This window comes from Urocampus carinirostris, chromosome 4 (assembly GCF_059441175.1).
Source record: "Urocampus carinirostris isolate Australia breed hairy pipefish chromosome 4, RoL_Ucar_1.0, whole genome shotgun sequence".
Taxonomy (NCBI): Eukaryota; Metazoa; Chordata; class Actinopteri; order Syngnathiformes; family Syngnathidae; genus Urocampus; species Urocampus carinirostris.
The window spans coordinates 29538306-29564492 of record NC_142352.1 but is presented as its reverse complement, the minus strand read 5'-3'; the positions used below and the strand labels follow the sequence as shown (position 1 = coordinate 29564492).

At 40.2% G+C, this 26187-nt stretch overlaps 1 protein-coding gene across 1 annotated transcript in view; it reads right to left on the bottom strand.

The window, feature by feature from the left end:
• The window catches only part of LOC148367249 (SH3 and multiple ankyrin repeat domains protein 2-like), a 130452-nt gene that overhangs the window by 77912 nt on the left and 26353 nt on the right, over window positions 1-26187 (bottom strand). The window contains exons 3-5 of the mRNA XM_088334080.1: window positions 14800-14933; window positions 14467-14580; window positions 7016-7097 (exon numbers count right to left, since the gene is read on the bottom strand). Of these exons, the coding sequence (XP_088190206.1) occupies window positions 7016-7097; window positions 14467-14580; window positions 14800-14933 (330 nt within the window). The remainder of the gene's footprint in view (window positions 1-7015; window positions 7098-14466; window positions 14581-14799; window positions 14934-26187) is intronic.

Below are 26187 nucleotides of genomic sequence, written 5' to 3'. Positions count from 1 at the left end.
AAACCGAAGTGCCCTGAGGAAACCCACGCAACCCACGGGGAGAACATGCAAACTCCACACAAGAAGGTTCGATCTTATGACCTCAGGACTGTGCCGCACACGCGCTAACCACTGCCCCGCCATGCTGCCCCAAATTAAACATATTTAACAAAATAAATATTACCACTCCTCAAACCTAGAACAAGTCTTTTCTTTCCTCTGTCTAACAGCATAGGAGCAACTCTCAGGTATTGCTGAGGTTTGTATTAGAGACTGTATCGCTATATACAAAAAATGTAATCAACATTTTTTTCTCCTCCTGGCCCTTTCAAAAAATGTTTAAGCCAATGCGTCCCGCGACTCAAAAAGTTTGCCCACCCCTGGCCTATTCCAAGGGATGTAAATGAGCTGAAGGCAGAAATAACAGAAGCGACTGCAACTATTGATAATGCATTGCGGGGACGCGTTTGGTAAGAATTTAACTATTTATGTGTGTCAGTTGACCAACAGGCTCATCTTTGAACATTGCATATAAAAACCGAGATTAAATAAATTGTCCTTGGGCAAGACACTGAACACCTAATGACCCCAATAAGCAGGTAGGCACCTAGAATGGCAGTCACCACTAACGGTGTGAATGGGTAAGTGTGGAGCACATTGTGAAGCGCTTCAGAAGGGCCTTAGAATGAATATGCAGACCATTTACCATTACAAGCTTTCTTAATTTACCAGATGTGGTTTTATATCCCTAATAGTTGCCAAGATAATCAATGTCAAAGACTTTTGGAACACCCTGTCTATCCAACAACTTGTGCAATGAAAAAAGGAATATCTGAATAGAGAGAGGGAGAGAGAGAGAGAGAGAGAGAGAGAGAGAGATAGAGAGAGAGAGAGAGAGAGAGAGAGAGAGAGAGGATAAATCGAGAGATGCAATCCTAGCAACTGTTTCCTTAGCAACGCAATCTGTCTGGAGAGGAAGGGGGCCCACACTGTTGACAAACTGAAGGTTATCTCACAGCTTTCACGCACACGGACATGCACACGCACACGCATGTACACACAACCACATTGATCCACCCAAATCTGACAGCTTCCATGGGTCAGAACGCCGCCGCGTTCAACACAAGCCAGACAATTTATCGCCAATGTAATCTTTCTCAACAAGTGACGGCAGGGGGCGGGGGGGCTTATAGGGTTAAAGGAATGTGACTGTCCGAATGGGGACAAGCCTGCTGACACATTGAGAGGATGAAGTCTGGATTTTAGACCGTACTATAGATCTGTGTTTCTCATCGGGTGGGTCGCGGACCCGTTTTCAGTGGGTCGTCTGCCTTCGCCCTGTCAAAATAACACTAAAAAGAAGAAACGGAGTGTTCTTTACATTCTTTAACAGTAGAATGTGATAAAATGCCCCACTCTATCTCTCTTTCCTATTCTGTCAATCGGCGTCGTTCCGATGTGTTTGAGAGGGACCACATCTCATTTTATTGTGATTTTGTCCTTTGTTTTTTCCTTTATTGTCCCATAGTAATGGATCCAAGAAGATTAGAAATAAGGTAGAGGACACTAGAGAAACAGTGACAACGACATTCGAGGCGAACAATGGAGAAAAATGGTGTATGAGTGTCTGCCATTAAAGCACTGCTGGAATGTACAGTAAATGGTTCAAAAAAGGTTAAAAATTTAGCTATTTACTAATATCTTAATCTGTATTATCTACATAACGAAATAATTATTGAAGTTTAAGTACAGGTTTAGGGCAGCACGGCGGCGCAGTGGTTAGCGCTTGTGCGGCACAGTTCATGTCATGGGAACCTGTCGTGGGTTCAAATCCAGCTCCAGACTTCCTGTGCGGAGTTTGTATGTTCTCCTCGTGCTTGCGTGGGTTTCCTCCGGGCACTCCGGTTTCCTCCCACGTTCCTAAAACATGCATTTCAGGTGAATTGGCCAGTCCAAATTGTCCCTAGGTGTGAATGAGCGAGTGGGTGGTCTGTCCCCGTGTGCCCTGCGATTGGCTGGCAACCAGTTCAGGGTGTCCCTTGCCCACTGCCCGCAGATGGCTGGGATGGGCGTTTTGGTTTTGATGGTCATTTTGAAAACATAATCATTTCATTCAATACATTTTAGATGTGGAAATGTTTTTCTTGATTTGGGTTGCAGCTAGTCATTACATTGAAATGGTGGGTCATGTAAAGGTGGTATGAATGACTATTACTGATAAGTTATTTAGCAAATAATAAATATAAACTTGCAAAATAGACCAGTGTCCTTCTGTAGCTTGTGACTTTTTAACAGGCCTGCGTCAACAGCCGCATCAGCACTTTATGTTGAGCTGTTGCTTCGCGTCGAAAAAAATGAGATCTGGCTCCCCTGCCTGTCCACCTTTCACTCTCAGCATGCGGCTCCATGCAGGCAACTAGACGGATCGTCAGCACACTGGTCCAATGTCAAAGGCGATGGAAGAGAAAACACTGCCAGAATAAAACAAGGTCTAATCTGTTCTAATTAAGTCTAAGTATTGAATCTAAGCTAAGACTGTTTGTGATTTTATATTAACAGAGAGAAAAAATAGCAAAGCATCACAATAGAGTAATCCCTCACTGTATTGCAGTTTACTTTATGTGGTTTTGATACTTTACTCTTTTTTGTCATTGATATCAACCTGTCGTGCATTGTGTACTGCAGCAGACAGCACACATCAAATGCTGTCACGACGGCAGGTTGTGCGTGTGTGTTGATTCGGTGTGATTGTGTGTGACTGTGATAGGCTGGTGTATACTATCAGTAAAACTGCTGGAGTGGGCTGGCGCACAAGTCAATGTGTACACCCCAAAAAAAAAATGCAAAGCACGGCTACAGCTGCAGTTAGTATTATAGCAGTTCGTTACATTGAGAAGAATTTCACCATTTTAATATGACTTTGAGAAATGTCAGAAGAGCGCAAAGAATCATCAGCGGGTGGTCTGTTGATTATTACCAGGTTCGGGAAGCGACTGAGGTGGCGTCGTGAGAGAGGGCAAGAGCGGCACTGCAGGTCCGACCTACTGTGGCTAGACTACATAAAAAAACATCTTTGCCGAGCCTGTATCTCACCAACGCCAGATCTTTTACCAATGAAACAGATGACCTGGAACTAAAACTCATGGGAAACCACTACGGTTATAATTTAATCATCACGGAAACCTAGCTTAATTTAATGATACCCGATCCTAGCATGCAGCTAGACAGACGCTCAATTCGATGATAACCGAAGCTAACGTGCAGCTAGGCAGACACTTTCTAAATCATTTTCTTACACTATAAAAAGAAGGCTTCCAATTTTGTTGTAACTTTTGTAAAATGCAATCCTAGGTTATTTGTTTTTATTCATAGAGGTATAATTATTTTGTTACAGTTGCGTACTCTCAGTCGGTAAGGATGTCCTCTTGAGGTAAGTTTGATTATTCGTGGCTTTTATGAAGGGGCGCCGCTACTTTGCAGATTTTCACGTTTGACTGGGGGTTCTGACCCCCCATTAACCACCATAACTGAAGTAATACTGTATTGCAATTACTTTTTGAATTGACCCCTTGTTTTTAATAAAAAACTATCTATTTTAACAACAAATACAAATCTAAAAATAATTTGAATAGATGCTCAAATTCAAAAGGACGTTGTGTCGTATCTAGCGCATCTTAGTGGTAAATAAAACTTCATTCATTAAAATATATGTATTGATATCAAATATAACCAACAGTACATGGACTATCATATAAATGTGCATTGTTTTTATTTTACATAAGAGGCATCTGACATCATTATCCTCCATTTTGTTTGTACAGGTACACCCAATAACCTTGTGAAAAGCTGGGCAAAAATGAGAAAGAAAAAGGGTACTTTTTGGTCACTTTGAGTGTCCGTAGTATTGCCCTGTAGTATTTGTTTTTAATTGCAATACACAATACAGCGACTTCTAGGTGCAGATTTTTAAGGGTTATTATTCTATCTTCTTTATTCATTATCCATTATCCGTTATCGGTCAGTTCATAATACGCTACAAAGCCTAGGAGCCGGGACTCTTACTCTCAGCCAAAACGCCAAGCTTGCTCATTCACACCTAGGGACAATTTGGACTGGCCAATTAACCTGAAATGTATGTTTTTGGAATGTGGGATTAAACCGGAGTGCCCAGAAGAAACCCACACAAGCACGGGGAGACCATGCAAACTTCATACAGGAAGGTTTGATCCTACGACCTTAGAACTGTGATGCAAACGCGCTAAACCGAGGGAGACCGTTATCACCAATATGCTATTTTACCCAGCTTGCATCTTCGTAAATTAAAGCTGCTATTCGAAGACGGTGTCACAATCCTGCACTCAGGTTCCAATCTCTATGTAGGTTTCCTCTCTATAACTCTCTCGTATCTCTCACTTTAAATTATTTGATCACTGACATCCCGAGTTAATTTTCTTTCTTTCAGCTGTAGTGACTAATCTTAATTTTTCTCCTATCACGACTCTTCCTCATCACTATTCAAACACTCTGCCTCCTTAGCTCTGTGCTAGTTCAATGTCTTATATGTCACGCCCTAAGAACTCAACAAAATTGCCTGAAGAACTCGTGGACTGTGGGTTCGTATACATATATATATATATACTGTATATATATATATATATACTGTATATATATATATATATATATATATATATATATATATATATATATATATATATATATATATATATATATATATATATATATATATATATATACATACATATGTGCGATTTGTTTTTTAATCTTGTGTGTGCATTTATCAAGACTTATGATTTTAAGACCTTGAGTAAATCGCAAATACATTTGTTTTTGAGACAAACATCTCCCTATATAGGTGTTCAGTAAAAATGATAGTATGTAGCTTAAATTTTCAGTTGCAGGAAGTTATTCCCATTACAATTTACCACTGAGAAATGCTACCTTAATTTTTTTCCCATGGCCCTTAATAAATGTCCTTAATTCATACGCAAATCTTGCTCTAAAACCCGTTTAATTGTGCCCTGTTTAGGAGTATCATGCGCCTGTCCTTTTAGATTCAACCCGTAGGGGAGGATGATGATTCATAGGACAATGCCATGCAAACTAATGCCAGTTGCCGTTAATCACGAGCGGAGAAGAAAAGCAATGGCAAAGCGAAGCCACCAGACAGCAGTGTCTAAGTCATTTTTTAGAAGAAAGAGAAACATGGCAACATCTTCAAGCATTTACGAGCACTTTCTCGAAAATCCAAGCACTATACAATTCTTTAGAACACAAAATTAAAATTCAAACATTTTAGGGTTTTTCAGGCACTCGTACAAATTAGGTGGGCAGCAGGACAATGAAAGAAATGACTGTAGCCGGTACATTAGCAATGATCTGGTATTCCCTTTTGAGTAATGTCAAGAGGCTAACAGTGGATGATGTTTTTTACTGATAAGCAATCAATGTTAGAGTGAGGGTCAAGTCATCCAAGAATCCCCACGACACTGAACATAGAAACATGAAGAACATGAATTTTTTTATAAAACGAATAGAGCAGCAAAATTCAGCAGCGTTCAGGTGGATGCCATTTTTCACTTCGCTATCAACGCAACATGCCATTTGAGGACACACATTTTATTTCTCAACTCTTATTTTGGAACAATGTTGCTGCTAATGTCCTTACACTATTTTTTATTGCTCTTACAACTCATGCCAGTCTCCAAGCACTACCTTGAAAATATTCGCATATTCATCCTGACATTCTTTTTAATCTTGTGTTTCTCTTTTAAGTCCTTTATACCATGTTTATCCCAGAGGGCCACATCAAATCTCATTGTAAACAATGTTCACGATGCTGTTATTTCTTACTTTATCACCGGATCTTCAAGAATGGATAAAGCAACAAGTCCTAGAGACTGCAGAGGAGACTTCCAAGTTGGTCAGCGTGTCAGTGGTTGCAAGGTGGAGAACAAACTATAAAGGACAATTCTAATTTAAGTACATTAGTCATTCTAAACCCTCAGGTTTTCTATACCCCTTTTCTAGCCAAATTCAAGCAGTTTTTAAGGACATTAACCAGTAGAAAGGAGCTGATACCAGTATCAGCTACAGTACAGTCACAGGCATTGTTACCTTAAAAGACATTGGTTTTGATGTCACGGTTGCCATATTGCCCAATTGGCCCCACCCGTGTGGCGCCAGCTGCGGCTCGTTGACAGATTGGCTTCCCTTCTATTTAAGCTCAGTGCTCTCACTCACCCTTCGTCAGTCCGTCAACGAACCTCTGCCCTGCAAGACGAGGGTTTTGACTCTGTTTCCTGTCCGGTATTGTTCCCGTCTATTTTGTCCTGTTTAATATCGATCTCCAGTTTCGTTCCGGTCTAGTTTTTCCTGTTTAATTTCGATATCCAGTTTTGATATCAATCCTGTCTGTCCCGTCCTGTTCGGTATCGCTGCATCTGTCCGATATCTGCTCGAGCAATTGGTATCGATCTCGTCGGCCTCTGGCTTCCTCTCATTCCACGCCAGACTGCTGCCTTACGTTTTCCGCCCAACAATCGCCGAATCACTGGCATTCGGGTTAACGTGCATGACTTCCCCATTTCCCGTAAAATAAAAGCTTGTGTGAGAAACGTCACGCATTTGGGTTCTCCTCCTGTTCCGGTTCATAACATTTGGCACAGTTGACAAAACCTGCTGCCCTCCCATTCCTGGTCGTATTAAAACACTTTTCCATTTCTAAATTGCAAAATTGTAAGTGGATTTGACAGCAGTTGACAAGACAGCAAAGTAAATCAACTCCTGCAAACAACTTGGGAAGGAACGTCACATTCGATTAAACCCTTATCTCAACCAAAAAGGAAAAGCCTGTACTCTAAATTTCCTGATGATTGTGACCGAAATTCAGAGTTTAAAATGTGTTTTCCTTCTGTAGCAGCCGGTCATTTTTAAGGAGATTAAAGAGAAAACATGGAAAAGTTGAAGACTGATATATTGAAATAAATGTCACAAAGTGAAGACTGTAAAGGTTTACCTGGAAGCATCGAAGCTGTCGTAGGAGCCCACGGTGTAATGTCGGAACAGTTTCCGTCTGTCCGCACGGTCCGCTCGGGAATCTGACACATCACAACAATGAAATCCATGTTGTTATCCCATCACTGGCATTGCAACACAAATAAAATTGGAGTAACACTTAAGGTTTGAGTATGTATAGGTACAGGACCGGCCCCAGCCTTCCTGGGGCCCAAAGCAAAATAAGATTTGGGGCCCCCTATTACTTGTTAATTTGCATACATACTAGAACTCATTCCATGTTCTTCTCCAGGGGTGGGGAACTATTTGGAGTCGAGGGCCGCAAGTGACATATTATACTTCTTTTGAAAAAGATTAGTTTCATCAAATTGGTTTTGAAATGACAACAATTACAGCAAATAGTATATAAGTTCCGATGTTTAAAGCAGTTTATTTGTTAATTAGTTTTGAAGTATTACAGTATGGGTTTCTACGTTTTCTTTTTAGAATTTCTGAAGTCGGATTCTTATTGAAGTTCTGTAGCTTATTTTGCAGTGTTACTGTAGTTTTATTTTTCCACTATTTTTGTAGTATTTCTGAATAAGTATGTACTATTTCCATAATATATATTTTTTAGTATTTCTGTAGTAGTTTTGTTGTATTTCAAGAGTAGATTTTTTTGTGTATCTGCAGTATTCTAATCCTATTTTTGTATTATTACATAGTTTTATGATTATAGTGTTTTTGTAGTATTACTGGAGCATTAGTTTCTTGTATTTTTGTACGATCTCTGTTGTATTTTGTAGTATTTCCATATTTGAATGTTTGTAGTCTATCTGTAGTATTGCTGTAGTATGTTTTGTCGTGCAGTGTTACTGCGGTTTTATTAAGGTCGTATTTTTGTGATATTTCCATAGGATAATTTTTGTAGTATTGCTGTAAGTGAAACTCGCAGTATTTCTTTTGTAAAACCTTTGTAGTAGTGCTTTTGTAGTAATATTTCTCTAGTAGTTTTTTTTTTATATATTATGTATTGGTATTTTTTTTAGTATTTCAGTAGAAGTATAATTGATTCCAAAGCAGTATTTTTGTAGTATTTTTGCAATTTTTTGTAGTATTTCCAAAGTATTTTGTTGTAATATTTCTTTAGTATTTTTGTAATATCATTGTAGCTGTCTTTTTGTAGTATTTCTGGAGAAAATAATTCTGTAGTGGAATTTTGTAGTATAGTATTACTGTAGAAGTATTTTTGTAGTAATTCTAAACATTTTTTTTATTTTCAGAATGAAAGCAAAATAAAAATATATGAGGTCCCTGTTTTCAGGCACTGTTTTGTAGTTATTGTTTAGTATTTTAGTATGGAGTGGACATACAAAGTGACAATGTTTGCACCAAAAAGTTAACCGCTCATGGGGGCCCCCCTAGTGGTTGTGGGGCCCTGAGCAGCCGCTTAGCTCGCCAATGCCTTGGCTCTGCATACAACTGACTCTTTAGCTATAAATGGCGGGGGCGAGTCAAAATCCTCCCACCTTCTCTCGAGTCCTAGCAAAAAAAATGGAATATTCGTGTTTGCTTCGGGCTCAGCCCCTAAAATCAAGGTAGATGGTCAGGCTTGGGCAGGATCGGGATATAATTACCACAGATGTGGATTTTTTAGGACCGATCCAAGACATAGCGCTATGCAAGCGAACACATTTGGTTATCTTCTGCTTAAAGGAATGAGCCGGGAGATGCCAAAACAATTTGACAAAGAGGAACCTCGCAGTCGATGATAATAATTTCTAGTGACGCTTCCCACAAGTTAAATGAATAGTTTATGATGTGATGATACACATCATTTGAGTCCATCTGTATTTAAATAAATAAAAACAGCAGCTCTAGATAAAATCAACATTTTAATGAAGTTGAGATACATTATTCACGGCTGCTTTACTAAAACAAAAAAAAACATTTTTTAAAAGAAAAAAATCTTCACAATTTTTAATAGCCCTTGTGCCCAAACTAAAAATCTAAAAAATCAAATGACTGTGTTGGTATATCATGCCCCAAGCACTCGTCCCAGCTTTTTGTAATTCCAGCGTACAGAAACCTTCCCTGTCCTTTCTGATCACTGCCTTTAAAAAAAAGGGGGTTTGAACACCATTTTCATCGCCAAATTTAAGCATTTTCAAGGACTTTCAAAGCCAATTTTCAAATTTCTCCGGTACCCAGCATCTTGGCCTCTTCACCTGTTTTCTTGGGCGATGATGCTTCACATGACAACAACCATACAAACTAATACCAGCTGCTGTTAGTCACGAGGGGGTAAAGCAAAGCAAGGACACCAGAGCAGCTGCGTTGGTGTCATTTTTAAGCAGCCTTGATTTATCCATCTGCATGGCAGCATTCAGATTCAGATTCAGATTCAGATCTACTTTATTGTCATTCTAGTACACGTGTATACAGAACGAAATGTCGATGCATCTGACCCCCCCAGTTTCCTTGAATGTACAGATATAAATAATGTTGTATTGTATTTTGGCTACGTATAGTATTTTACCATAGTGCCGATAGTGCAAGAAGAGTAGCTAACCAGATGCGCAAAATGGGCAGTCAGGTTAACAAGTCAGGTACACAGTAACATTAACACTGTAACAATAACGCTGTAATTACAATAGTGCAGAGAGCAATGTGCAAGGAGTGGCAAGCTATAAAAAAAACTGCCAGTAGTGCAAAAGTCAGATTAGCAGCCGTTTAGATTTAAGTTAACTATATGTTAGATTGACCATTTAACAGTCTAATGGCCAGGGGGACTAGACTATTGCGGAGCCTGGTGGTCCTGCACCGCACACTGCAGTACCTCTTCCCAGAGGCTAGCAGAGTGAACAGTCCATGATGGGGGTGAGAGGGGTCCCCGGTAATGTTTTTAGCATGGGATAGGCAGTGCTTCTGGCCAATGTCCTGAATGGAGGGAAGTGTAGTCCCGATTATTTTCTCTGCTGTCCTCGTTACCCTCCTCACACTACCCCAGTCGGTAGCGCTGCAGCCTCCACACCACACAGAGATACAGCATGGCGGCGCAGTGGTTAGCGCGTGTGCAGCACAGTTCTGAGGTCATGAGATCGAACCTCCTGTGTGGAGTTTGTATGTTTTCCCCGTGCTTGCGTGGGTTTCCTCCGGGCACTCCGGTTTCCTCCCACATTCCAAAAACATGCATGGTAGGTTAATTGGCCGGTCCAAATTGTCCCTAGGTGTGAATGAGCGGGCGAATTGACTGTCCCTGTGTGCCCTGCTACTGACTAACAACCAGTTCAGGGTGTCCCCTGCCCACTGCCCAAATACAGCTGGGATGGGCTCCAGCACCCCCGCGACCCTACTGAGGATAAGCTGTGCAGATAATGGATGGATGGGTGGATTTATCCATCTGCATATAATGCGTGGTCTAACGATACAGACTGCTGGGAAACATGGCAACAATTTCAAGCATTTACAAGCACTCCACCCGAATTTTAAACAAGGTTCACACTTTGCAAACGCAACAACAAAATTCCAGCATTTTCAAGGATTTCAAGCACCTGACATTACAGACAAACGCACCTTTATATATTTAGTTTTGAAAAAAAATGTTTCAATAAAAAGATGGCGACTTCATTCATTATGGCCTTCTAGATGCGTCTTATTAGGTCTATAAAAAGCTCCATCTTCACATATCCTTTAGACCAGCTGTCACACTTTTACAAAAATGCCATTGCTCCTGATCCGGCTTACATCTTGTCATTTTTTTCAGGCACATTTTCTTCTCCCTCTAACTCTTTGCTCAAAGTCTCGGATTGAAGGAGGGTTAATACTGTCGAGGGCGGTTCGGCGAAAGGGTGGTTAGTGCGCAACCCCACCGTGCAGAGGTTCAAGGCTCAAGTACAGCTATTGCAGCCGTGTGGAATTTGCATGTTCTCCCTGTGCTTGTGTAGGTTTTCTCCAAGCACTCCAGTTTCCTCACACATTCCAAAAACATGATTGATTGATCACATCAAATTGTCCCTAGGTGAAAATGAGCGAGTGACTTGTCTGTCTCTGTGTGCCCTGCGACTGGCTGGCAACCAGTTCAGGGTATCCCCTGCCAACTGCCCGAAGACAGCTGGGATGGGCTCCAGCACCCCCGTGAGCCTACTGAGGATAAGCGGTGCAGGTAATGGATGGATGGATAATGCTTTTGAAGGAAAAAAAGGAAATGATGTTGATTTAAGAAAAGAGGTATGGAGTGCTATTCATTTACACAGTACGGTGTCTTTTAGCAATAGAGCACACACCTAGACTGTTGACATTCAATTTTTATCTCATCTCATCTCATTAGCCGTACCGCTTATCCTCATTAGGGTCGCGGGGGGGCTGGAGCCCATCCCAGCCATCTCCGGGCAGTGGGCAGGGGACACCCTGAACTGGTTGCCAGCCAATCGCAGGGCACACAGGGACAGACAACTCATTTGCTCATTCACACCTAGGGACAATTTGGACCGGCCGTTGTGTTCTATTTTGAAATGGACATGTTTGGCATTCATAAGGGTCAGTAAAGTGCCATTGTCACGCCTCTCCCAGGTCATGTAGTTTGGATCTGTCAGACAAATGTCTCAATGGAAACACAAACAAAGTCTGAGCAAACTATTTAACACATTTCTTTAGTTGAGGTGGCTAATCGGAGATGTGGACGGAAGGTGGATGGTGTTTTTCAATGCCTGAAACTGCTGAAGTCAGGGATGTTGTCAAGCTAAAGGAGGAGTTCTACGGGACCTTTTGGGGCTATGGTAGGGGATGGTAGCTTTAGTCTCACTGATGCAAAAACTCAGACATGGGAAGAGCTGAGAGAGGAAAATATGGACCTAATCTGGCTTCTTGGGAGGGAAACACAGTTTTCTATGACAGTATTACCTCAGTCATCGCTCTTGATAGGGGACAGAACCCCCCACAAAATGTGAACCTTTATCCATCCATCGATTATCTGCAACGCTTATCCTCAGTAGGGTCCCGGGGGTGCTGGAGCCCATCCCAGCTACCTTCGAGCAGTGGGCAGGAGACACCCTGAACTGGTTGCAAGATCGTTCAGGGCAATAAACCTTTATTTATTTATTGCACAATAACAAACCCAAATTAAAGGCAACTATTTAACAACTCAACCTTTGTAAATATGTATTTGTTTACCGTAGTTATTTATGTTTTAACAAACAACAACTGTATTGTGAAATTAAAATCCCTAAAATATTTTTGCTGTTTTATTGCACACCTTCATGAGTTAAGGACCTGGTCTTTTTACATCACACTTTACCGTCACCATGTGGGCGTTATAGAAAACTGTGATTACCTTCCGTTTATGTCTTAGGAAACCATATATCTTTTCACATCAAACAGTTTTTGAAAATACAGCAGGGAAGGATAGAGGGAAGAATAGAGCGCCATGGACTTGCATGTGGTTTCTGAATGGGTTTAGTAGGTGAAGAGGTCCTGTTTGTTGGCAATAGAAAGCAACTTCCTCTGTTTATCCAATCAGAATGGAGAACACACTGCTCGATGCAAATGAGCCGAGGCAGTGAACCAGCGATAACCGAGGATGGAAGTAGCGAGGTGTCTGTGCACCACTGTGAATAGGAGATAAGGGGAGCTGCTGGCTTATTCTCGGGACATTTTGAGTCGGTGGAGAGAATTCTTTGAAACTACACGCTTTTCTTTGATGAATCAGAGTCGCTGGATTCTAGGGTGAGTACTCTGATCTCTGGGGTCAAAGTCATTGAAGTGATTGGAAAAGTTCGCTCTGGCAAGATGAGATCCACCTTGAGTTCTGAAAGTCTAATTTATCTACATGTCTATCTGTCTATCTGTCTATCTATCTATCTATCTATCTATCTATCTATCTATCTATCTATCTATCTATCTATCTATCTATCTATCTATCTATCTATCTATCTATCTATCTATCTATCTATCTATCTATCTATCTATCTATCTATCTATCTATCTATCTATCTATCTATCTATCTATCTATTTCTCTCTCTCTCTGTCTCTCTCTCTCTTTACTTCTCTCTTTCTCTTTACTTTCCTCTATCTATATCTCTTTCTTTCTCTCTATCTATGTATCACTTTCTTTCTCTCTATCTCTTTCTTTCAATCTATTTTACTTTTTCTCTATCTCTATCTTTACCTCTCTTTATTTCTATCTCTATCTCTACCTATTTATTTCTCTCTATCCCTGCCTCTTTCCTTCTCTATCTCTACCTATTTCTGTCTCTCAATCTCTACCTCTTTCTTTCTGTATCTCTATCTCTACCTCTTTCCCTATTGCTCTACCTCTTTCTCTATTTCTCTATCTATTTCTCTATTTGTCTATCTCTTTCTCTGTTTATCTATTTTTCAATCTCTATCTGTCAGACATGGGGACTTGAGACTTAGTGACTTGGACTCGAGTCGACTCGAGTCGCTGTTTTTATGACTTGTGACTTGACTTGGACTTGGCAATCTAAGACTCGGGACTTGACTTGTGACTTGACTTGCCCAAGAAAAAAATACTTGGGACTTACTTGGGACTTGAAGGTGAAGACTTGAGACTTACTTGAGACTTGCACATGTGTGACTTGGTCCCATGTCTGCTATCTGTATCTCTTTCTCCATTTGTATATCTCTTTCTCTATTTGTCTATTTCTTTCTCTATTTGTCTATCTCTATATCTATCTCTTTCTCTATCTATTTCTATTTGAGTCCAGACACTTTAAACAAAATAGTTTGATAAAAGTTTGTCTACGTTAAAAAAAGTGCTGCTTTCTCGTGCAGACCTATGCATTCTTCAATGCTTTTACTGTGGGCGTTAACACTTTGTAGCTCGCAAGTACGATGTCAATAAGGATGGAGAAGAGGGATGCAGGGCAAGTCGGACTACTTGTGGTCGGACTAAGACCGTAATCGGACTTTCGTGCGTGTTTACATGGCTTTACATTTACTTGAGGCAATAAATAGTTTCCAAATCCCCCTACTACATTAAACAGCATGAATGCAATGTTCTACCAGGGCAACGACTCCAACTACAAAGTCTCAATCTATAATGCGATATCCTTGGATGAAAATTTTGGTCGCCTTTGGCCAGGATATACCATTGAGCCATGTGCCAAAGGCACTGCGTCATAATGTAAGTAGGTCACTCACATTGACGGAGCGATCCGTATGCAGAATATCAAAAAAGCCAGAGTCTTTACGTGCATGGCAACATTTCTAAAATGAGTCGTATCGGGTGGGGTAATACATTCATTAGCTTGAGTCAAGAAGAAATCAAATCAAAATCGAACCTTATACAGTGGACAAAATGTTTGTTACTTGCTTCTGCATGGCATTAGATCAAGCATCCCATATTCACCCTACCATCCAATTTCTCACAAAACCACTGCCCCAGCTAGACATTTCGTATAAATTCATGTTCTTCCGGTTATCGAAGGTGATTGACAGGCCATTCAACTTACAGTTCCTGTCCTCAGTTGCTTTGGCCAGAATTTCCTCAACGCAGTCGGCTGGGAACCAGCCAACCTGGCCGTGGGTGCTGCCTTCCCAGTAACCACCTTCCCCGATACTCAGGACTAAGCCCGGTTGAAAGGAAAAACAATATAAAGTTAGTGTTATGTAACTTATAAGTCAAAATCAGGCAAGTCAGTTTGGCTCAGGGGCTGGATCCAGACTTATTTATTTAGCTTTGTTTTTCAGTACTATGCAGTTGTTTCTGTACTCCCGATTTAAGAACCACTGTTGTTGGCTATTAAAAGAATAACCCAGAAAAACAAAGGTTTTGACAGCCTTACCTTTGACTCTTTCATTTTTATATAGGTTAATCTCTCCTTGGGCCTGTGCTGTGTAAGGACGAACTACCACAAAATGTCTCCCTGGGACCGCGCTGTACAGCTTCCTCCTGGTACCGTCTCCATGATTACTGGGACTGAAAAAAAAAAAGAAAAACGTAAGAACAATTTTGGTACACAGGGTGACCAAATGCAAATATGTGCACCTGACTTAGTTGATCACATTAAGTTGATGTTTGCATCTAAATTAACATCCATAATTTTGAAATACAACTTGAAACAATATAACAAAAAAAAAGAAAATAGAGAACAAAAGAAGAGAAAGGCAAGAAAAAAGAAGAAAAGGAAAAAAAGGAAAAAAGAAGTGAAAAGGCTACGAATAAGAAAAAAAAAGAAGAATTTAATAAAAGAAAGAAGGAAAAGAAAGAACGGAAGAAAAAGGCAAGAAAAAAAGAATACAAGGAAAAAAGCAAGGAAAATATATTGAAAAGCTAGGAAAAAAATAAAAAATAAAGACATTAATAAAAGAAAAAAGGTAAATAAAGAACAACTGAAGAAAAAGGCAAAAGAAAACGGAAGCAGAAGAAGAAAATAAGAAAACAAAAAGGGAAAAGTAAAAAGAGGGGAGAAAAGGGGGAAAAAAAAGAAACATTTTTTAACATTTCTGAGGGGACTCTGTGATCAGTATATTACCAATAATAATGTAACATTTCTTATAAAATGAATCAATATATTTTCAAAATACATATCATTCTACTAAATTACAATAACATTTTTTTCACTCTCCAGTAAACTTTTAACTCATTTAAATCTTTCTGTACTAAGCAACTTTAGAGTCAATCAACTACAATCCCTGCGTAACACATCCAAATGTCAATTAAAAACATTGAATTTTCAGTGCAACAACCAATAAACTACAAAATACAAGAACATACTATACAGTTTGAAAAAAGCTAATATTGCAACACATCCCTGGGTAAACACTGGAGACATCTATGAAAATATTAACAAATCTTTGAAAAAAGATACAATAAAAAAACAATTTCAACCTTTTAAATACTCAACAATCTAAAAGTCAACAACGCATGAAATAAATTCATACTGACCAATCACAATAGGGAATCGTCTGGAAGTAAGAAGATTGTCTATTGTTTAAAATAATAAAGCCTGTTGTGAGCTGTTACTGTGGTTTTAGTTATGTTCAACGTGCATCAGTGCTGTGCAAAATTGTTAAGGGGTAATAATAGTTGAGCCCCCAATGCATTGTGGGATTCCCCCATGGGACTGATGTCTTGTCACAGCCATGCTTTCAACAAACAAATAAACAAACAAACAAACAAATAGACAATAGTCCTATTGGTTGTCAGGGAAAGAACCATCACATTTTCCTCTCTCAAATTACTACAGTAAAAAGAGTGATAGAGTAGCGCCTCACCGTGGTCAATCTTCATAATTCTTCAACATGTGCAGACAACAAAAATAACAAAAACAACAAAAGTGAAGTAGAGGAGTTTTCAATATTTGATTGATTGTTTATTGCCCGTAACTGCTTGCCAGCCTTTTTAAAGCACCCTAAAATATAAATCAAATGGGAAGGGGGGAAAGTTTGATGCACTTAAAGAAATACATGTTTTTTGTGTTTGAATGTGGACGGCACCAAGCAGTACATGCCCAAGACACACCACAGGAAATGGTGCCCCCAAGACCCTACTAGTGAAGGGATTCAAACAAACAAACAAACAACCACTATTGTATGAGTGCTTATGGTGTCAAGTAGGTTTTAGATCAGAGGATGGTGGAATAATAATCTGTAGTCTCTTATAGGCTGTGGTATGTGCAGCCCTCTTCTGATAAAGACCATAAACAAATAAACTTGACTTGACTTGAATTTAATTGTCTTTGATAAAATAAAGGAAACAATGTATGCAACTAGATTATACATTGCACTCCTGGGTCAACATGTAAAAAGCACTTGAAAAAGAAAACGAAAGATAATGGGCTATCACAATAAAAAGCAGAAAGAAAATATTTTCAAAGTAGTGCTTAAGTCAAGTCAAGACATGTTTATTTGTATAACCCTCTAATTACAAGAAGTCTCAAAGGGTCGTACAGACAAAAGACTAGAACAGACGACAGACTATTATTACACCTGATCTAAAACCTACATAAGGGCAAGGGAAAACTCAAAAACCTCAACATGAATAAAACAAAGAAACTTTGGGAAAAGGCTAACTAATAATAATAGTGCTATGAAAAAGGATAGTCAAATCAAGTCATGTTTATTAGTGCATCCCTTTAATTACAAGAAGTCTCAAAGGGCTGCACAGATCAGAGACTAAAACAGATTATTCTTACACCATCCCCTGATCTAAAACCAATGTGAGGGCAAGGAAAAACTCAAAAACCTCAACATGAATAAAACGAAGAGACCTTGAGTCAAGTTAAGTCAAGTCATGTTTACTTGTGACTCTCTGAATCACAAAGAATCTCACAGGCCTTCACAGAGCACAGATGATTGCAAACCACTATTATTACACCATCCCCTGATCTAAAACCTACACGAGGGCAAGGGAAAACTCAAATACCTCAACATGTGAAAAAAGAAGGAACCTTGAGAAGGGAATATTTGTTGCTTACTTGCTTTCTATACTAATAATATGGATTTAAGTTACAATATATCTTGTTGGGTTTTATTAACTGTATGTTTTTATACCTAGCGTTATGCACAATCCTGTATATTGACTATAAACGATCTAGTGCCAAATAGTCTTTTGGCGTCTTCTGCCGGACTAAACCGGTACCACAAGCATGCACTCTTACTTGCATTGAGTAGATGTGCTAAGAGACGCATGAATACATAGTCTAAGTCGTCGCCAGCGCTATTAATGGTCGATTGTAATCGATTTTATGGATTCGTTGTCGCAGCCCTATTTTGCTTAGTGCATTGTAACCATAATGCACCGAAAAGAAGTGCAATAAAATATAGTAGCTACAAAATCCAAACAAAACCAAGAATGATGCATATAACTAATAACTGAGACATGATAGGTATTTTAAATAGAGTGACATTTTGGAAAGTCACATGGATTGCGAAAAAGCATGAAGGTGAAAATAGAGCGTAGAGAGAGAGTGATGGCTTGAGATAGAGGAAAGGATTTCTTTTGGGGAAGTATGTGGGTCACCTTGTCCTGTAGACTGCACTCCTTGTCAAAGCTTCATCGGCCTTTAGAGAGCTAACCCAATTTCAAAGCTCCTCTGCATGTGACCGCTTGCGCAATTTCTAACCGAAACTGCGGTTAAAACAGAGCGTGTGCACTAAAATCTCCACCAGAAAAACAACTGAATTCAGCTTGATGCCATACTTCGCTCATTAGAGGGACAGTGTGTGTTATATAGCGCCCCCTAGTGGTTAAAAATAACTTTCATTCAAAAATAATGATTGGAATACTTAGCTAAAATACATGTTATATAAACGTGCGTTATATTTTATATGGGCGGCACAGCGGGCTGAGTGGTTAGCCCGTCTGCAGCACAGTTCCAAGGTCATGGGATCAAATCCAGCAACCAGCTTTCCTGTGCAAAGTTTGCATGTTGTCCCCGCCTCTGCGTGGGTTTCCTGCCACATTCCCCAAAACATGCATGTCAGGTTAAATGGCTGGTCCAAATTGTCCCTCGGAGTGAAAGAGCGAGTGAGTTGTCTGTCTCCGTGTATGTCTCCATACCTATTTTCTTAAATCAATATCATTTTCTTTTTTTTTCTTCAAAAGCATTATCCATCCATCCATTACCTGCACCGCTTATCCTCAGTAGGGTCGCGGGGGTGCTGGAGCCCCTTGCAGCTATCTTCGGGCAGTGGGCAGGGGACACACTGAACTGGTTGCCAGCCAGTCGCAGGGCCCACAGAGACAGACAACTCACTTGCTCACTCACACCTAGGGAAAATTTGCACCTGCCAATTAACCTGAAATGCATGTTTTTCGAATGTGGGAGGAAACTAGAGTGCCTGAAAGAAACCCACACAAACAAGGGTTCCAGGGGTCTCTGGAGCCCATCCCAGCTGATTTGGCAGCGGGAAGGGGACACATAGACACTCTGTCTTAGTTACAATTTTGGAACTAAAAATTGACCAGCCGTGCATGTATTTTAGGATGTGTGAGCAGACCATAGTGCTCAAGGAAAGCCCACTCGGGCACAGGGAGAACATGCAAACTCCACAGTAGGAGGCCAGTAGCTGTTATTGAACACAAAACCTCTAAGGTGGACATGCTAGAGTTAGCCAACGGGGATTACTGTAATTTTTTGTTTATTTTCCCTTTTTTTACTTTTTCATTTCCCTTATCTGTCACAAGGTACTCAACAGTTACACTTTGAGGTTTAACATCAAAGAGTGTGGTGTACGATAGCTTGCCTTGAAGCCATGAGACATCACCATAGTTGCTGTGACAACTTCTTCCGAGGTTTTTGAGTTTTTCCTCGCCCTCATGTAGGTTTTAGATCAGGGGATGGTGTAATAATAGTCTGTAGTTTGCAATAATCTGTGGTCTGTGCAGCCCTTTGAGACTCTTTGTGATTAAGGGCTATACAAATAAACATGACTTGACTTGACTCCCCTTCATTCATTTTAATGGGATTATAGTTTTCATCAGAAAATGAAATGTATTTTCATGATATCATGTATTTAAGAATAACCATGTTCCCTTCCTCCAATTTAAATGAACAAAGGGATATGATGTAGCAGCTCCTAGTGGTGGAAAAAACTTGATTCCAATACTGCACGTTGAATTTTTAAAAGTTCTGAATTATATATATTTTGAATTCACCTCATTAAAAATGTAGAAACCATTACTTAACAAACTTCAACAAAATATAAATGCATACACATATACAAGGTCTTAGAATAAGAAAACAATTATCCTTTTCTTTGAAGGATTCTATTATTCAGTGTTGTATCTTGTCTTATAATTTATGTAGGCCCAATCCTGCCATATGTAAAAATAAATGTATAAATAATTCAATACCTACAAATGTGTGCTATACAACTAAATGAACGCATAAATAAAACACATGATACTGTAACAAATGTTACTTTTGTTGGTGTTGTTTGTGTTCACCCATGGACTCTTTAAGATAGGACATGACGCGAGAGAGAGAACGAATCTCAATCAATCAATCAATCAATCAATCAAAACCCTTTAATTGCCCCTTGGGGGCAAATGATAATATAATAATATCTCCAGTGCGCTAAGAACTTTGACATTTTCATTGTTCAATATCTCGTGCATCTATTCAATATTGATGTGTAAAGTGTATCCAGCTCGGTAGCCTAGACGGTAGGGCGCCCGCTCCGAGACTGGGAGGTCACTGGTTCAAGCCTCGACTTACAACATTGGTACACACCTCCCTGCTTGGCGCTCGGCATTAAGGGTTGGAATTGGGGGGTTTGGTCACCTAATGACTAAAACGGCTGCGCCCTGTTTGGCTGCGGCTGCATAGGCTGGCTACAGTTTAACTGTACGGGTCAGGTGTATTGACATTTCGCTCTGTGTGCATGGTTACAAAGAATGACAATAAAAGTAAATTCTATTGTTCTATTCTGTTCTATTCTAAAGAAGAGGCAAGCAGTTATGAAATCTAGGTGGAATAAGAAAGTAGATGCGGTTGAGAAAATGGTCGGAACGCTTTTTTATGCCGCTTTTTTCTGCCACGGAGGAGGACATCTTGAAGCGCATCTTCCAAAAGTAAGTTAAACTTTATCTTTAGAGAGCATATTATTTTATGAAATATTTAAATTTTAGTACAAAACAATACAGGTTACTTATGCAAAATATAGCACAGAAGCAACTTACGAACAAATTCAACTTACGAACCATCGTCTCGTTCGTAACTCGGGCAGCGTCTGTATTCAATATTCCCAATTATACAATATACCGGTAGTCAATATTCATAAAGAAGCAACCTCCCCAAACATACAAGCCTCTGAAATACCAAACCATAAAAAAACGCCAAAGAAACAAACACAAACCAAAACTAAACCCTGATTTATTCCATAGATTTAGGGATTGCATGATGTATGTATTCATATATAGATACATTTCAAGATACCTGTTTATTTAGACATTTATTCCCACATATTGAAGGTTTGAGCCACCTGATTTGGATTCAAACTGAAATAGGTAATTAGATGTAAATCGCATCAGCCGAGCTTTCTCTCAATTTCCCAAGAGGCTTTGAGGTTTAAATGAGTCTCGATTTAGACAGCGTGTGCGTAATGTGTACTATTACTGGACGATCCCAACAGAAAAGGAAGGGGAAACCAGAAGAGGGGAGTCGTGGTAATAACATAACACGGGTGAGCTGGGGTTCTCAAGCTGGAGCGAAAATGCTGGTCTACTAGTGATCCCGAAAGCCAAGAAGAGATCCGCAGGTTTGAGAGCGTTCTCCATTCGGGTCCCGGTGCTGTGGAATACTCTTCTCCCTGAGACTCGATCGGCGACCTCAGTGGAAATGTTTGAATTTCAGCTTAAAACCCACTTCTATTCTATAGCATATGAATAACATAATAATTCGTAATATAATGCATCAAAGCAAGTGAGCCGTTTGAGAGCCGGCTCTCTTTAATGAGTTGAGCCGAAAAAGCCGGGTGTCTAAAAAGAGACGGACTTCCTTTCACTACATAACTACCACATGAAATCCGAGGCCTCAGATGCATGCGCGCAGTAGCATCAAACTGCTCACGTCGTTTGCAATGGGAAAAAAACGATATCGAGATAGAGGCTACGCAGCGAACTCGTTTGACCTGATTGATTTACCCTTTCGTGATAGTCAGTGTATACCGGATCTCATCTTATCTTATCAGCTGCACAGCTTATCCTCAGTAGGGCAGTGGGCAGGGGACACCCTGAATTGGTTGCCAGCCAATCGCAGGGCACACGAGGACAGACAACTCATTCGCTCATTCACACCTAGGGACAATTTGGACCGGCCAATTCACCTGAAATGCATGTCTTTGGAACATGGGAGGAAACCAGAGTGCCCGGAGGAAACCCACGCAAGCACGGGGCGAACATGCAAACTCCACACAGTAAGGCCGGGAGCTGGATTTGAACCCACGCAGGAGGTTCCCACGACCTCAGAACTGTGCCGCACACGCGCTAACCACTGCGCCACCGTGCTGCCGTGTATACGGGATGGTACCCATATTTGACAAATTTTCGTTTTTCCGCACAGATTTTCTTGTACGTCGTACACGTCTTAAAATGCATAATACATGTACTTTGTACGGCAAAAACGTACAGGTTGACAGGTATGAAAATGTAGCAAAATAAAACGGCTTGTAGTCTGGCATTTACGGTAATCTTTTGCACCAGATCTCATCAGGAAGCTGTTGCCATGACGCCACAAGTGTGACTGACGGTTGCAAGCGTGCACGTGCGTGTACTCCATGTTTGTGTGGAGTGCGAGTTCACGTGTACGCATGTTTCACAAGCGTCAAACACCAACTGGGAGCGCCACCATGCAACCAGGAGTGCGGGGAATGATCGATGAAGAGAGAAATGGGCTACGATAGGTCGAAGGATGAGAATGGGACGAGTGGGTGTCCTTCAAAGACGCCTGAGATGGACAAAGATGGAGGCTTCAAGTTTGTCCAAAAATCAAGGGAAAGTATTGACCCCGCTTCAAGAACTTTTGGTCTGACTGCCACATTTCAGGCTTCAATCGTGGGAAAATGGACCAAAATATTTCAACATTCCATGTTGGCCTGAAGAGGGATGGGATGAACGTGCCCAAGATACACCACAGGAAAGGGTTCCACTACGACCCTCTGTGGTTAAGGGATCCGACCATCCGGACATATCGTATTTACGACAGAAAAAGTAGTTGATACAAAAATATTGGCCCCTTGTTCTCTCAGCTTAGTTCCCTTGTTCCTTTATGACTAGGGTCTCAAACTCGCAGCCCAGGGGCCGATTGACCCCATTTCAATATGAAAGTTAAAGGGACGGTGAGTGTTATTCTCCTACCCAATGCCGCCGTATTCTGTCGTCCCACCGGAAACGATTGCGATTGCTGAAAAGAAGATAAATAAGAAGAGAAAATAGAAAAGAAAAAAGGAGAAGAAAGAGGGAAAAAACGAAAAGAAATAAGACAGGAAGACAATTAAAACGAAAAGAAAAAATAAATTACAAAAATAAAAGAAAAAAGTACAGAAGAAAGTAATAAGACAAAAAATGAAACTCAAGAAAAAGACTAGAATACAAATTAAAGGACACAAAAGAAAAGAGAAAAATGGAAATGTAGAAATGAGACAAAAAGGGGGGAAAAGTAAAAGAAAAAAGGGAAAAGGGAAAGAGAGAATAGCTCTTTTTGCCTCTTTTGTCTTTTTTTATTTCTTCCTTTTCTTTTTTTCTTTTTTTTCTTTCCTTTTCTTCATTTTCCTTTATATGCTTTATTTCTCCCTATTTTTCTTTTTATTCCTGTTTTCATTTTTTGCCTGTAGTTCTTGTTTCATTCCTCTCTTTTTTTCATTCCTTTTTAAAAAAAATCGTTTTGCCTTCTTTTTGTCTTTCATTGAAAAAAGATGGCTAAAAATTGAGAACAAAAGGTGATTTTTGCTCATCTTCTGCACTGCACATTACAGCGACATCTAGTGGACAACACTGTCCCCTTAAAAACAGCTGGCTTCGCAAGGTGCAACCCATTGCCTCTAGTGCTGTAAACTCTTGTAATCCTCCGTTTCCTTCTTCTAACCATCTTCTGCCAAAGTATGGCGCGCTTCTCTTCTAGGGCTTGGAGAATAACCCAACAGAATAAATGGCTGCATTCATTTTAAATCGGGAAGCTTGGTCACTGTGGTAACCAGGGAAGTTTCCAAGGATGGCCCAAGTGGGTCACCGACCCACTTTAAATCTAACTATGAATAAAAGACGAGTGGATGCTTACGAGTGGATACCAATGAGTAGATGCTACAGAGTAGATGTTAACGGCTACATGCAAACAAGACATGCTAAGAGCTACATGCTAATGACCTGATGTTAACGAGTCACGCTAAAGGCTACATACTAACTAGTCATGCTAAAAGCATCATGTTAATGGTTACATGCTAAAGAGTCATGTTAACGGCTACATGCTAACGACCTTATGCTGACGAGTCATGCAAACGGCGGCATGCAGACGGCTACATGTTAACTAGTCATGATAATGGCTACATTCTAAAGAATCAGGCCAATGGCTACATGCTAATGAATCGTGTCGACGGCTACTTGCTCATGACCTGATGGTGACTAGTCATGCTAATGGCTACATGCTGACAACAACATGCTAACTGGTCATGCTAATGGCTACATGCTAACGACCTGATGCTGACGAGTCAAGCTAATGGTTACATGCTAATGATTTATGTTAATGGCTACATGCTAACGAGTCATGTTAATGGCAACAATCTTACAACTTCATGCTAACATGTCATGCTAACGGCTACATACTAAGAAGAATACATGCTAACAAGTCATGCTAGCGGCTACATGCTAATTATTAAATGCTAACAAGTCACACTAATACATACATGCTAACTACTCCATGCTAACAAGTTATGCTAATGGATACATGCCAATGAATGGATGCCAACAATTTTTTCTAACGTTAACATGCAAACAAGTAGGTGCTAATGAGTCCTGCCAACGGCTACATTCTGACAGGTAGATGTTAATTAGTCATGCTCAGGAGTAGATGCTTACGAGTCGTGCCAATGGCTATAAGCTAACGGGTCAGACTAACGGATGCATGCTAACAATTTATGCTAATAACTTAATGCTAACAAGTAGATGCTAACAGATATTCGCTAAGGACTACATACCAGAACCCTGCCTTAACTGTCACATTCTCCGTGGGAATTGTCTAGTGTTCCATGACTTTTGGCAATCGATCGGCTAAAGCAACTAAAAACTCTGAAGAGCCGTTTTGGGTGCTCTTTGTAGTGAGCTGAGCCGCAAGAGGCGGCTTGTTCTCTAAGATAGTTGGAATTCCCTTCACTTGCAATAACAACGCCAGCAAATGTTAACCTAAATCAAGCATTTATTTTTCAAGCATATAGTTAACACAAATGTTTTATTCTACATAGTCTGTCTTACTGTGAGTAAATAGGGGAAACTATTTTATGTTTATTGTTTACCATGTTTTTTAGGTGTGGCTGTGCCATTGCCTCGCATGAATAGTGTATTTATCATTCAATAAAGGACACACGTTCATCTTTGGTAGCTGGATTTGATCCCATGACCTCAGAATTGTGCTGTGGATGCGCTAACCACTCATCTGCCAATTATTTTATATTTTATCTTTTTGCTGGGCAATGCAACATATATTACAGCCTGATCATCCTGGAAGGGGGATTACCTCATGTGTGGTCCCTTCTCAAGGTTTCTTCATTATCCTCATGCTAGGTTTTGGGTTTTTCCCTGCCCTCAAGTAGGTTTTAGATCAGGGGATAGTGAAATAATAGTCTGTAGTTTGCAGTAGTCTGTGGTCTGTGCAGCCCTTTGAGACTCCTTGGGTATTAAGGGCTATACAAACTAGATATGTTTTTAAATCAGTTTTTTTCCTTTTTTTCTGCTCAGCTGTTAATCAAAAGTGGATTCATCACTCAAAGCATGAATTTAGGAGCTAATTGTGTCCGTTTGTAAGTGAAGAAAGAACGGGGTTTCTATATTTTCAAGAATCTCTTTGTAAGAGCGACACTTGACAGATGTGACGTTTATTTCTTGTCATGGGGTGATTCATTACTTAGAGGGAAACATGCAATTTAATCCCCAGTAGTAGTCAGCAACGCTTGTCTCCAGTGAGCCGATGATGGTTGAAATAGGTCGACTGCCCTTGCCTTGCGTAAGTGACCTAAGAGTGTTACAGCAAGTAACCAACCCACATGTGTGTGTTCAGCACCTTGAAGCGTTTTGAGAAAGTCTTCAAAAAACGTCCATGGTTCTTAATTGTTTACGTGCCATTGACAGCGCATATCCATTCAGGAGCATCCCGGCATCGCACGGCCCTTGACGGCTATGTCCCATCAAGTACGCTTTCCATGCAGGCAACATGGAAAGAGGACTGAACTGCCACAGGTGCATTCCCCCTAACCTTTTCCAACCACCGACTCTGCCAACACCACAAAAGACCCACAATTCATTCATGAAGAAAGTTCATTTTTCCTAAATGGCACACAAGACCGAGCACACCAGGGCCCATGGACAGACATCACATTCATTCGCAGGAAGTGACCAGACTCTCTATCATCACTTAATAACCAATTGGAGAACTTCATTCTGAAAAGCATCAACCGATGACTGACATCAGCAGCATTTAAAAGAGAGGCACGAACACCTCTCTTCCTCGTTCTTTCCTTAG